The following is a 13,708-nucleotide window of genomic DNA, read 5'->3' on the forward strand; positions in this document are numbered from 1 at the left end:
GGTACATTGACAACTGTAATCGGTGCCCTTTCCTGTTCTCACTCCAAACTTAAAAATTTCATATACTTTGCTTCCAATTTCCACTCTTCCCTCACCTTCACATGGACCATCTCGGACTCTTCCCTTCCCTTCCTCAACTTCTCTGTCTCCATTTCTGGGGATAGGCTATCAACCAATATCTAATATAAGCCCACATACTCCCATACATTGACTACATTGGGGATGCTCAAGAAGCCAGAACTGGAAGAGCACAGATATCTTAGAGCGTTATGGGGTTGGAGGAGATTACACAGATAGGGAAAGGTGAGGCCATGGAGGGTCTTGAAAACAAGGATGAGAATTTTAAAATCAAGGCGTTTCTTAACCGGGAGCCAATGTCGGTCAGTGAGCACAGGAGTGATTGGTGAAAGGGACTTGTTGCGAGCTAGGACAAAGGCAGCAGAGTTTTGGATGACCTTAAGTTTAAGGAGGGTGGAACGTGGGAAGCCGGTCAGGAGAGTGTTGGACTGGTCAAGGTAAGAAAGGCAAGGATGAGGGTTTCAGAAGCAAATGAAAGATGGGTAAGAGTCCAGAGACGTTTCGGAGGTGGAAATAGGTGATCTCAGTAATTGGACAGATATGTGGTCGGAAGCTCATCACAGGGTCAAACATGACACCAAAGTTGCAAACCGTCCGGTTCAACCTCGAACAGTTTCCAGGGAGAAGGATGGAGTTGGTGGCTGGGGAATGGAGTTTGCGGCAGGGACATTAGTCTTCCTAATATTTAGTTGATGAAATGTCTGCTCATCCGGTACAGGATCTCAACTGATAACTTAGAGACAGTGGTGGAGTCGACAGAGGTGGTGGTGAAGCAAAGCTGCATGTTGTCAATGTACATATGGAAACTGACACTGTGCTTTCAGAGGATGTCACCGAGAGGATGTATGTAGATGAGAAAAAGAAGGGACCAAGGATAGATCCTTGGGGAACACCAGAGGTAACTGTGTGGGAAAGTGGGAAGAGAAGCCATTGATGGTAATTCTCTGGTTATGATTAGATAGATTAGATGGAACCAAGCGAGTGCAGCTCCACCCAACTAGACAACGGTGAAGAAGGAAGATGGTGTGGTCAACATGTCAAAGACTGCAGACAGGTCGAGAAGGATGAGGAGGGAAAGTTTGCCTTCGTAACAGTCACATAGGATGTCATTTGTGACTTTAAGAGTCGTTTCAGTACTGTGTCAGGGGCAGAAACCTGTTTGGACGAAACATGGAATTTCAGAAAAGATGGACACAGATTAGGGAGGCGACAGCACATCAAGGGCTTTGGAGAGGAGAGAGGTTGGGAGATGGGGCAGTAGTTTGCCAGAACAGTGGGGTCAAGGGTGATTTTTTTTAAAGGAGAGGAGAGGAGCAGGACCCGATAATGCTTTATGTAGTCCAGCAAGACCTAATGGTGGATGGATAAACTAGTCATCCACCATATCCATTCAAAGTTTCTACAGCTACAGAAAGCCCTGGTTATACCGAATCTGGAGCACAATTCTGGACACTGCACCTTAGAAAGGATAGATTAGCCTTGGAAGGAGTGCAATGTTAGCAGGGCTCCAAGGGTTAGATAATGAGGAGAGATCACAGAAACTAGGCTTGTATTCTCTGGATTACAGAGGGTTAAGGGGTGATTTGCTGAGGTTTTCAGGATCCTGAAAGGAATTGATAATGTTGAGAGAAACTCTGGGGGACTCTAGGACAAGGGGACATAACCTTAACATCAGGACCAGACTATTCAGAAGAGAGGTTAGAAAACATTCCTTCATGCAAAGCTTGATAGAATTGTGGAACTCTCTCCCACAAAAGCAGTAGATGCTAGCTCAATTAATTTTAATTCTGAGATCGCTTGATATTTGCTAACCACACATATCAAGGGATATGAAGCGAAGGAGGTGGGTAGAGATAGGACACAGATTGGCCACAGGCTAAACAGCTGACTCCTGTTTATACGTTTCAGCCTGGAATTTTACGTTGGGCGGGAGGCCCCACCCACTCTGCCAGGCCTGGGGAGCCATGCGGGATTTTCCGCTCCCCAGGCCCTTAACTGGCCTCCGGTGGGACTTCCACCTCCTTGAGGCAGGAAATACCACCGAATGGAGCTGCCACCCAATAAGGGGCTGGCAGCTCTTAGTCCCAGCCGCGACACCAGGAGTGGTGGCCACTGCTGGGACTGCACCCAGCCAACAGCAGCAAGAGGGAAGACAGCCCCGGAAAGAAGGTAGGTTTTTGGGGCCTCGGCGAGGACGATTGGAAGGGCTGCGGTGAGGCAATTGGGGGGGGGGGGGGGGCGGGTAGGGTTGTCCAGTGGGGCTGGTTGGGCCGTGGGGGGACCTCCGTGGGGCACAGGCTGCCTGATCGTGAGGGCCCCCCACCAACCCACAAGAAGGCCAGCTTTTACCTGGCAGCCTTCTGAGGGCCTTTGCCGGCCAGTCGCTGCTGGTAAAATACCAGTGGCAGCGGCAGGAGGCCCTTAAGTGGCAGTTAATTGGCCACTTAAGGGCCTCAATTGGCCTGGGGTGGGCGGGCCGTTTCTCGCTGCCACCACTCCACGTAAAGTTGCAGCAGGGGCAGGAAGTCATCAGGAACGGCACCCCTGCCTCCCATTCAATTTTTTTGGCCACCCTCACCACCAGCCCGCTCGTGTGTGTGGGGCATAACATTCCGGCCTCTATTGCGGCAGAGGGGGGAAATTTGGGCAATGTGACTTGTGGGAGATATCGGAAACCTTGGCTGGGGTGGGAGATTGGAAACCATGATAGAGCGATTGGAAACTACGGTGGGGGTGGGAGATAGGAAATCGTGGTGGGCGGATTGTAAATTGTGGTGGGGGTGCTGAGAGAGGACACTGGGGCTGGAGGGGAGGAAGTCAGGAACTGGGAAGGGGGAGGCCAAAGGCACTCTTGCCCCTCCTGGCCCAACAACGTTTCGTAGAGCCAGAAGCTCCGAACTCCCATTCGCTGGTAAACCCACACATAAGCAGTGAACTTTAAATCAGGCTCCAAATTTCACAATATAAATATGTTAATGAAGTCATCAAGTTGTAGGGTCATTATGGCACAAAAGGAGGCCAGTCAGCCCATCAGTCATTCCGGCTCTCTGTACAGTAACCAGACACTCCCCCGATCTATCCCCACTGCCCTGCCAGTTTATTTCCCTCAAGTTGGGTTTCCCTCGGTTAGGTTTACCTTAGCGATGGGCAGGGACAGGTATATACCGCAGGGCAAGAATTATAGCTGGGGGAAAGGAAATTATGATGCGATTAGGCAAGATTTAGGATGCGTAGGATGGGGAAGGAAACTGCAGGGGATGGGCACAATCGAAATGTGGAGCTTATTCAAGGAGCAGCTACTGCATGTCCTTGATAAGTATGTACCTGTCAGGCAGGGAGGAAGTTGTCGAGCGAGGGAGCCGTGGTTTACTAAAGAAGTTGAAGCGCTTGTCAAGAGGAAGAAGAAGGCTTATGTTCGGATGAGACGTGAAGGCTCAGTTAGGGCGCTTGAGAGTTACAAGCTAGCCAGGAAGGATCTAAAGGGAGAGCTAACAAGAGCAAGGAGAGGACACGAGAAGTCATTGGCGGATAGGATCAAGGAAAACCCTAAGGCTTTCTATCGGTATATCAGGAATAAAAGAATGACTAGAGTTAGATTAGGGCCAATCAAGGATAGTAGTGGAAAGTTGTGTGTGGAATCAGAGGAGATAGGGGAAGCGTTAAATGAATATTTTTTGTCAGTATTTACAGTAGAGAAAGAAAATGTTGTCGAGGAGAATACTGAGATTCAGGCTACTAGGCTAGATGGGATTGAGGTTCACAAGGAGGAGGTGTTAGCAATTTTGGAAAGTGTGAAAATAGATAAGTCCCCTGGGCCAGATGGGATTTATCCTAGGATTCTCTGGGAAGCCAGGGAGGAGATTGCAGAGCCTTTGTCCTTGATCTTTATGTCATCATTGTCGACAGGAATAGTGCCGGAAGACTGGAGGATAGCAAATGTTGTCCCCTTGTTCAAGAAGGGGAGTAGAGACAGCCCTTGTAATTATAGACCTGTGAGCCTTACTTCGGTTGTGGGTAAAATGTTGGAAAAGGTTATAAGAGATAGGATTTATAATCATCTTGAAAAGAATAAGTTCATTAGCGATAGTCAGCACGGTTTTGTGAAGGGTAGGTCGTGCCTCACAAACCTTATTGAGTTTTTCGAGAAGGTGACCAAACAGGTGGATGAGGGTAAAGCAGTGGATGTGGTGTATATGGATTTCAGTAAGGCGTTTGATAAGGTTCCCCACGGTAGGTTATTGCAGAAAATACGGAAGTATGGGGTTGAAGGTGATTTAGAGCTTTGGATCAGAAATTGGCTAGCAGAAAGAAGACAGAGGGTGGTGGTTGATGGCAAATGTTCATCCTGGAGTTTAGTTACTAGTGGTGTACCGCAAGGATCTGTTTTGGGGCCACTGCTGTTTGTCATTTTTATAAATGACCTGGATGAGGGTGTAGAAGGGTGGGTTAGTAAATTTGCGGATGACACGAAGGTCGGTGGAGTTGTGGATAGTGCCGAAGGATGTTGTAGGGTACAGAGGGACATAGATAGGCTGCAGAGCTGGGCTGAGAGATGGCAAATGGAGTTTAATGCGGAAAAGTGTGAGGTGATTCACTTTGGAAGGAATAACAGGAATGCAGAGTACTGGGCTAATGGGAAGATTCTTGGTAGTGTAGATGAGCAGAGAGATCTTGGTGTCCAGGTACATAAATCCCTGAAAGTTGCTACCCAGGTTAATAGGGCTGTTAAGAAGGCATATGGTGTGTTAGCTTTTATTAGTAGGGGGATCGAGTTTCGGAGCCACGAGGTCATGCTGCAGCTGTACAAAACTCTGGTGAGGCCGCACTTGGAGTATTGCGTGCAGTTCTGGTCACCGCATTATAAGAAGAATGTGGAAGCTTTGGAAAGGGTGCAGAGGAGATTTACTAGGATGTTGCCTGGTATGGAGGGAAGGTCTTACGAGGAAAGGCTGAGGGACTTGAGGTTGTTTTCGTTGGAGAGAAGGAGGAGGAGAGGTGACTTAATAGAGACATATAAGATAATCAGAGGGTTAGATAGGGTGGATAGTGAGAGTCTTTTTCCTCGGATGGTGATGGCAAACACGAGGGGACATAACTTTAAGTTGAGGGGTGATAGATATAGGACAGATGTTAGAGGTAGTTTCTTTACTCAGAGAGTAGTAGGGGCGTGGAACGCCGTGCCTGCAACAGTAGTAGACTTGCCAACTTTAAGGGCATTTAAGTGGTCATTGGATAGACATATGGATGAAAATGGAATAGTGTAGGTCAGATGGTTTCACAGGTCGGCGCAACATCGAGGGCCGAAGGGCCTGTACTGCGCTGTAATGTTCTAAAAAAAAAAGTGCCTATCCAATTTTCTTTTGAAATCATTGTCTCTGCTTCCAGCACCCTCAAAGGCAGCAAGTTCCAGATCATTAGCACTCACTGCGTAAAAAATGTCTTCCTCACATCTCCCCTGTATCTCATCTCTCCTCAGTGAGACACTTGGACGCGCTGATATTATTGCAGCGGGCACCTCAGTAGCATAATAAGTTTCCCATATTTAAAACATTAATACTCCAGTCAACCCTCTTCTGCCTGCCGGGGGGCAGGGGGTGGGATGGGGACGTTAATATTGAGGTCCATGAATCTATGAATAATTCTGACCCACTGACCCCATATCCCACAGTCAGGTCTGAATCGACATCGTGCTTGGCAATGGTTACAGCTTGGCACATAATCACATCAGGCACAATAAGTTAAATCACCTCCTTCTTTACCGTACCATTCGTTAATTCTGTAACAACAACCTCCTTTAACCCACATTTTCACTTTGGTTACCTGACTGGTAGAACTGAAAGGACTGATGAGTGGCGTCGATAGCAATCGATATGGGTCCAATTTTGGCAACAGCTCTAGCTAAAGCTTTTTCATTGCCTTTGGCAACAAAAAAGTAATTGGTGCAATTGGTCGCTTTGTACTCTATTTTATAATTACAGGGGTCGTCCTGTTTTAGAAACAAAACATGCAGTCAATACAACGTCATCATCATCATCCCATCAAAGAAATGCCAATTAATTTATTCTGTGAACGTAGTAATTTGCGACAGAAATTAAGTGCAGCTAAATTCAAAAGGCTATCTGAATGGTTCCAGTTCAAATAACTCCCCGCACCAAACTCCTCTTCAGTGCAGTCTCACACCCGCCGGTACCAGAACACTGACAGCGCCACATTAAGAGTGAACTGGATCCAGACTGTTCTGTAATTTGAAACACCAATTGTAGCAAACAGGTAGGGGTCAATAACACTGGCTGCTAACAGGCATACAGATACTATAAAATCCAGGCCATACGTTGCATCTCTATTTTTGCAGCCTTTTCTGGGGAAACATCCCAGATGCCTCATCTAGTTTATAAGTCACATCTATTCAGGATATCAAAATACATAGGAAGGTACGTCTTACCTGTCCAATTTGATTGTAATTTCAGGACAAAAAGTCCATTTCAACCACAGTTCTGCTAGCTGTTTTAAAGTGTTTGAGAACGCAGAGCCAGATTGCCAATTTGTGCCTCTGGACTTTTCCCCCCAAAATTACCCAAGCACTTTGGAAGTGATGTTCCTATCCAGGTCCATTTGCCCCTGAGTTTCCTCTCACAGGCCCTTAGCATGGCAGGGCCTTACATCTCGCAGATTAGGGAGATTTTCACTCTATCAGGGCTGGATTCAAAAACAAGTGTCAGAGCTGAATGTACAGTGACTGATTAAACCAACTATACTCCCACATCCCCTGTCAGAGACTGGGCACCATCGATACATTAGCCTGGACTTGAACCTACGTTACAGAGGTTAAAGGGCAGCATCTGATCCATCACGCCACCCAGATCTGTTTCGCTCTTATGAATTTTGTTGTAACTGCTAAGAACTTATTCAAATGTTGAAGAAACAAGTCGGGTCAACAATGCATAATGGGAAAATCACTGAAAGAATGTCATGATTAATGTAGCAAAGTCATCTAGAAATAAGGTACTGACAGTGCCTGTGTAAGGATATCCAGCCTCGGAGTCAATTCCATGGTTCTCATGTACATACTTGAAGGCATTTTCCATCCATCCACCACCACACCCTTCATTCCCCTGTGGACCCGAACAATCGACCAGGTTCTGCTCACTCAGTGAGATGAGGTTTCCTGTCTTTTTAAAGGTCTGTCCCTCCAACGCTCCAGTTGAACTGAAGGCCCAACACGAGCCACAGCTACCCTGAAAACACACAATCACAGTCCCAAAAGAAGCTGAGCTTTTTGGAAATTCCAGTTTTATTACAAAACCTGCACGGTTTAAATGTCGTTTGATTGGTACTGCTGCGACCCCGTTACAAATTCTTCATATTAGGAGTTGTAGCTAATCAGGTTTCAAAGAAGAAATGAGCCTCTCTTGCTGGGGGCCATTTTATAGGTAAATAACATCTAGGTTTGAGCAGACGCTCCTTGTTCCTCATACTCCAAGCTCTCCCGTTAAACAAAAGACATCGGCACTGTGGATGGCACAGCTTAGTCAACCCTTGCAAAAAGTATAGGTGAGATATTGGCAGCAAAATGCAGCATATTTATGTCCTGAATCTATTCATTAAATGCTGCCAATCAAATCTCTGTTGGTTTACACACAGGACCTTCCTCTTAACTATTGTATTATTTTCCTAATTATATTGGATTTGATGCTGCAGTGGAACACCAGCATGTAAAGTTAAAGATGCATTTCATACTGTTCTCAGTAGGACGCTATCTTGATGAAAAGGTGTCTAAAAGAACATGTCCACATTAAGCACACTGTGCACGTGCACTGAGGTACAATCCATGTAATCTCTCACTAATTAAATGATCCACAATCTGTCACTCATAGAAAAAAGCTCTGGGCCGAAAATTCCTTGGAGAGGAGAGAGTAACTCAGGTGGGTGGATTGTGCTGGGGACGGGAATTCAGGCCGGAACCTGGATCCTTCAGATGTACGGCCCATTTGCTGTCCATTAGATGTTCTGTTGGGAGTGGGGGAGTCGTCTGCCAGTCCCACCACATCCCAGCAGCAGTTTGGGGGCTGTCTCAGGGGAGGGGGCATTTTCAGCCCGGAGAGTTTTTCTCCGAGCGACTGAGTTAAAGGGTGGAAGTTTCTGCCCTCCCCCACAGCGGGTTGGAGGTGGGATGGTGGAAGGGGGGACCCCACCACCATCCCGCCTCTGCCGAAATTTAGTCCGGGTTGGGAAGGCCTGTGAACAACCTTCCTGCCCCACTGCCAATTGAGGCCCTTAATTGGCGAATTAGCCCCTAATTAAGGGTCTCTTCCCACCACAGTCGCAATTACCCATGTGGTGGGTGGCCCTGTCACCACACGGGAAGCACACCACGAAAAACTGCGCAGGCTGCTTTCCGGCTGCGGGGGAGGGGCGGGGTCCCTCATTCAAAGGCACAGTGCCTGAACAAGGGACCCAGCATCAGGGGGGGGGGGATGGGCGTGCTGAAGGCCGCTCCCTTGCCCATTCTGCCAACCCCTTTCCCCCATGACTACCACCCTGACCTACCTCGAGCCCAGTTCCAGCACCACTCCTCAGTGTCTAGTGGCTGCAGCTACAGCAGCAACCATCGCCTTCATGGTGCCGCTATAGCTGACGGCCTCTGATTGGCCGGCAGCTCTGCAAGGCTGGTACTTCTGGCGGCGGGGTCCTAAATGGTATGGAAGGCCCACCACTGTCCAGTTAAGTGCCTGATTGGCACTAATTTTGGCGGGCCGTCCATAGCAGAGCTGACATGGGGATTTCAACATCGAGACCCCCGCTGCCAGCACAAAATTCCACCCAAAAGAGTCTGCTTTATTGGAGAGACAGCTCATGCATCATTTAATTAGTGTGATAGACTACATGGGTTGTTTCCTCAGGATACCATGGAGATCCTACCCAGCTCAGCACTGAGACCAAGCAGTTGCCATAACTGCTGATAGAAGGCATGGTTCTGCACCGGGCCTTTTAAAGTCCTCAAAAAAGTTGTGGAGCTGAGGTAATCAAGACTGAGGGATAAGAAGGGGAATCAAATACCTCCTAGCACAGGCCCTCATTTTCCTACAGGGTTAAAGTATTCCTGGTATTTTGAGTCCTTTTCAGCGTGCTAAAGACCTCATCAAAACAACAGGCTGCCCAGTCCCAAGTATTAACATACTTTTATCCTGAAAAATGGTCACATCTCACACACCCAGAAGGCAGAATTCACATTTCTCTATCCTTCCATGATTTTCGGTCCCTCTACCTCCTAATCATGCACTCAAGCAAGGTATGAGGCTCGGTCCCTGCTCTGTGCTGAGTTAGCTACTCGCTTACAGGGGCTATGGCTGACCAGGCTGGGTAAAGGAAATCTGCCACAGCTCCCACTGTTGATGGTGATGCCTGATGGAAGCACATATGCAGGTATGAGCAGGAATAAGAGCAATATCCCTGCATGGTCAGTTAGCCTACTGGTACTCACTGTCAAGGTGTACATGTAAACAATGACTCGAGCGAGGCATTAAATGGACACTGATACCATAACCCATTGATTAACTGGCACTTTGATGAGGAGTAGGGACAAAAACACAGTGGGAGTGAAAATAGTTTTGGATGGTATCACAAAGTGCACAATAGTAAACCTTCTTGCATTCCACCACAATGAAGTCACTAGAAATAAAGATCAGGCAGGTGTAAAAAGGATTGCTGATTCACTATGGCTCATTTTGTGTGATTGTCCAAGAGTAATTTCACCCTCAATGACTCTATCCAAATTAACTCTATCCAGCTGTTCTTGTGCTTAACACTGACACTGCTGTTGTAAGGAATCTGTTCTCCAACTTATCCTTCAGAAGAAATTCCTCTACCTGGTTCTTCACCGGGGTGACGTACCCCTTATCGCGCCAATCGACACTCTTGGGAATCTCAGCTGATTCTGGCATCCTTAAAAGCTGCTGGGATGAGTTCCTGGATTTGAACAGGCGGAATCCATTCATCCGCTCATCGAACTCCTCCAATGTCTGAAAGGTGACAAGCGTTCCAGTGAGGATGAGCATCAGATCAGCTGAAAGGACTAATCAAAGTAAGAGTTCTCAAAACGTTCTAAGAACGACCCATCCCCCTACTTGCTGGCAAAGACCACAACATTTCCCCAGCACTCGGCAAAGCTAAAGAAGAAAATGTGAAATTACTGTGAAATTGTAGGATCATAAAGTAATACAAAAAACTGTAGGAAACCATCCAGCCCATCATGTCTGTGCTAGCATTTTGAAAGAGTTATCCAATTAGTCCCATTCCCCTGCACTGCAAACTTTTCCCCTTCAAGTATTTAACCAATTCCCTTTCGAAAGTTACTATTGAATCTGTTTCCACTGCCCTTTCAGGAATTGCATTCCGGATCACAACTCACTGAGTAAAACAAATTCTCCTCATCTTGTTACCTTAAATGTGTGTCCTCTGGTTACTGAGGCTTCTGCCACAAAACCCTTCATCATTTGAACACCTCTACTAAATCGCCACTTAACCTTCTTTGTTCTAAGGTGGACAACCCCTGCTTCTCCTGTCTCCCCATATAACTCACATCCCCCAACTCACATATGACCATTTTGTCACTGGGCTTAGTTGATATCAATTTTCTCAGGAAATGTTTCATGTAAGCTAAGATGCTTTAATATTGAGCAATGAACTCCTTGCATGATATTCATTAGTTGCTCCTATTGCCTGCTGCAGACTTGTTACCGCTAGCACTTTACTCTAATATTGTACAGCTCAAAGTGTCTGTTCAAAGCCCCTCCCCATCTTAATACATTCTCACTTACCATGTCTCCAAACTGGTTCATTTTAAGATTATAGGTGTGTTTACCCATCGAGTACTCCAGGTTGTGATATTCAATAAACCTGACATTTTTCTCCCACACGATTCTCCGAGCACTTTCTTCATGCTGAAGAAAAGTTAGAAAATCAGAGACCTGAAACAGTTTGAAAATGAAGCCAGTTCTTCCCTCAAGACAGTTTTATAATCTTAGAGATAAAGGTGAGTCAGTCACTTGTGCAGATATTCTCAGTGAAAACGATTACACCTCATATTTGATGTCTTGGTTTGTTTTTTTTTTGAAAACATTCCTGTTCCTGGATCAAGGCAAAGTTTAATATTAAGCAATATTCTCCTTGTATGATGCTCAGTAATGGCTCAGTAATGTAACAACCACTCCCTTACCCTACAGTTACATGGCTTTATCAAAGAGGGGACTGAGATTTCCATGAACTTGTGCGACACTTCAATTATTGAAGGCACTGTGGAACTGGAGATACAAAGCTAGAAGCTGCCAAGTTCAATGCCTGATGGGTGCTGAGTTAGCTGATGTAGGCTGGGACTGCAGTAGGGTACAATTAACGTCAGCTCCTCAAGTCTTCCAGGTCACTGTCAATTTCCTACTGGAAAACCTGTATCCGCGGACACTGGATGAAAAAGGGTGGGACGTGGCTGTGGAACCTTCCAAACAGCCTGATAACAGGCTCGCAGATGGAGGATGGTCACTTGCCAAGCTACCAGAGGGCAACTGCTGTCGACAGAACATGCTCCCAAACCTTCAACAGGGAGAGGAAGGTTTCTCCATATATTTTGCCCATTATTGTGTTTCTTTATATTTGTTTTTGGGGTGTGAGCAACACTGACCAGACACTATTTATTGTCCATTCCTTGTTGTCCTGAGGCACTAAGAATCAGCCGCCTAATGTGAGATCGGAGTCACATGTCAGCCAGATTAGGCAGGGGTAGCTGGTCCCTGCTCTGAAGGGCATTAGTGAGTGAAACAGTGGATTTTTTTTTTTACAATAAAATGGTCAGTTTCTGGTGCCAACCCACAAATTCCCACATTCAGTGAATTCAATTTCCCAACTTGTTATGGTGGGATTTGATCTCATGACCCTTTGGTTTTTCATCTAGTACCATAACCTCCAGGCTTGGAGGAAAATTAATCTGAGGGTAAATGATGATGAGGGACTATTGGACTGTTCATTATTTACCATGATGTCAGTCATGGTACACAGAATGAAACATATTGCAGCATTTTACAGAACTGAATCAGATACAAGAACTCTTTCTTCCCTACAGATGTATCCTGGTCAGCAGTTTCCTGCCTGAACTAATCAAAGCAACTCTGTTATCTTTCTTTGTGCTGCTAACAGTCAGAGGGCAAGTGGAGTCTGCACAGCAGTTCTAGATGTGCAGGGTTTGTCCTGTCAACGTAACAACAGCCTGTGCTACAACACGGCAATGCAGTGGTTTCCAATAATCCATGGGGTATGTCCCTCAACCTCTCTTAAACCAACAAAACACAAACCTCTCTCAACATTTCAACACTGTCTGTTCTCTGTGCACTAACCAGGGGAGCCTCACAATCTAGGGGCCACAGTGAGGTGGGCAGGGAGGACAGTGTAATTGCAAAAACGGACATCTTGCTAAACTTTAAGTATCATTCTAATGGATGGACTGGGAAGGTTTCTCAGACACAAATCAATCAACTTCTTTAGGGCTGCTGCAGGTTTATGCCGTACATCAAAACCCTGCAATTCAGGAGGGCTGTGGGCTACTGCAGATTTAATGTATTTTCATGGTTTGTTCAGTGCCAGACTTAATATTACAAATAACTTTAAATCTAGCCAACCCATGTTTAGTATACTTTATCCTTCAATTATTACGCCACTGCATGGAAATTGGGTGTCAGTCTTGGCTCAGTGGATCACTATTACCTCTAAGTTAGAAGCTCATGGTACAAACCCCATTCCAAGATATGCTCACATAATCCAGCTGACATCCTGTGAAGTACTGATGAGGTGCTGCACTGTCAGCGATGTTGTCTTTCAGATGAGACATTAAACCAGGACCCTGCCTGTCCTCTCAGGAAGACATAAAAGACCCTTGGCACTATTCAAAGAAGAGCAGGGGAGTTAATCCCAGTGTCCTGGCCAATATTTATCCCTCAACCAACAGCTGAAACAGAAAATCTGGTCAGTGTTGTTTGTGGGGCTGAAGTGATTTATGACTTTAACCCCTCATAGGGACTAAACCAAATCAGGTGTACATCCCCATGAATCTACTTTAATTAAGTTCAAACCAGACAAAATATTTTGGACATTTATTTGGGTCCAAACAACTTAACTAGTTTTCCCTCAAAGAAAGAAAATCAACAGAGAATATTAGCATCTTTCAGATAACCTATTTTTTAATAATTATGATTAAGTCATAAATATCCCAGATATTATAAGGGACTGGGAAACTCTCTTCAATACATATCTCTCCACTTAAAGAGACACAGAGTGGGGGTTCTTGTAGTTGTATACAGAATACTACATGTGACGATTTATTAACTTTTAAGAATTGAATTGAATAAGAATTTAAGAATTGAACAAGCAATACACTTTAAGTGGATAAGTATATCACAACATCAAATATTACTAAAAGATGTAACACATAATCTTATTTCTAAAATAGAATCCAAAAGTTCAACCTTGATATTGTTACAGCAAAATATCTTGGAATATCCATCAAAATTTAAAGTAAACTTTTACCTTAAATTCCCAGAGTAAGCCATAGGTTAAGAAGCATTGATGAGGAATTCAATACTTCTAG

At 45.6% G+C, this 13,708-nt stretch overlaps 1 protein-coding gene across 4 annotated transcripts in view; it reads right to left on the bottom strand.

Annotated features, from left to right (window-relative positions):
- LOC137351776 (procathepsin L-like) overlaps window positions 1-13,708 on the bottom strand; it is a 48,148-nt gene that overhangs the window by 11,861 nt on the left and 22,579 nt on the right. For all 4 annotated transcript variants that reach the window (XM_068016593.1, XM_068016592.1, XM_068016590.1 and 1 more), the window contains 4 exons: window positions 10,896-11,018; window positions 9,945-10,097; window positions 7,089-7,313; window positions 5,899-6,064 (listed from right to left, as the gene is read on the bottom strand). In XM_068016593.1, coding sequence (XP_067872694.1) covers window positions 5,899-6,064; window positions 7,089-7,313; window positions 9,945-10,097; window positions 10,896-11,018 — 667 coding nt within the window. The remainder of the gene's footprint in view (window positions 1-5,898; window positions 6,065-7,088; window positions 7,314-9,944; window positions 10,098-10,895; window positions 11,019-13,708) is intronic.

This window comes from Heterodontus francisci, chromosome 36 (genome assembly GCF_036365525.1).
Source record: "Heterodontus francisci isolate sHetFra1 chromosome 36, sHetFra1.hap1, whole genome shotgun sequence".
In the NCBI taxonomy this organism is placed as follows: domain Eukaryota; kingdom Metazoa; phylum Chordata; class Chondrichthyes; order Heterodontiformes; family Heterodontidae; genus Heterodontus; species Heterodontus francisci.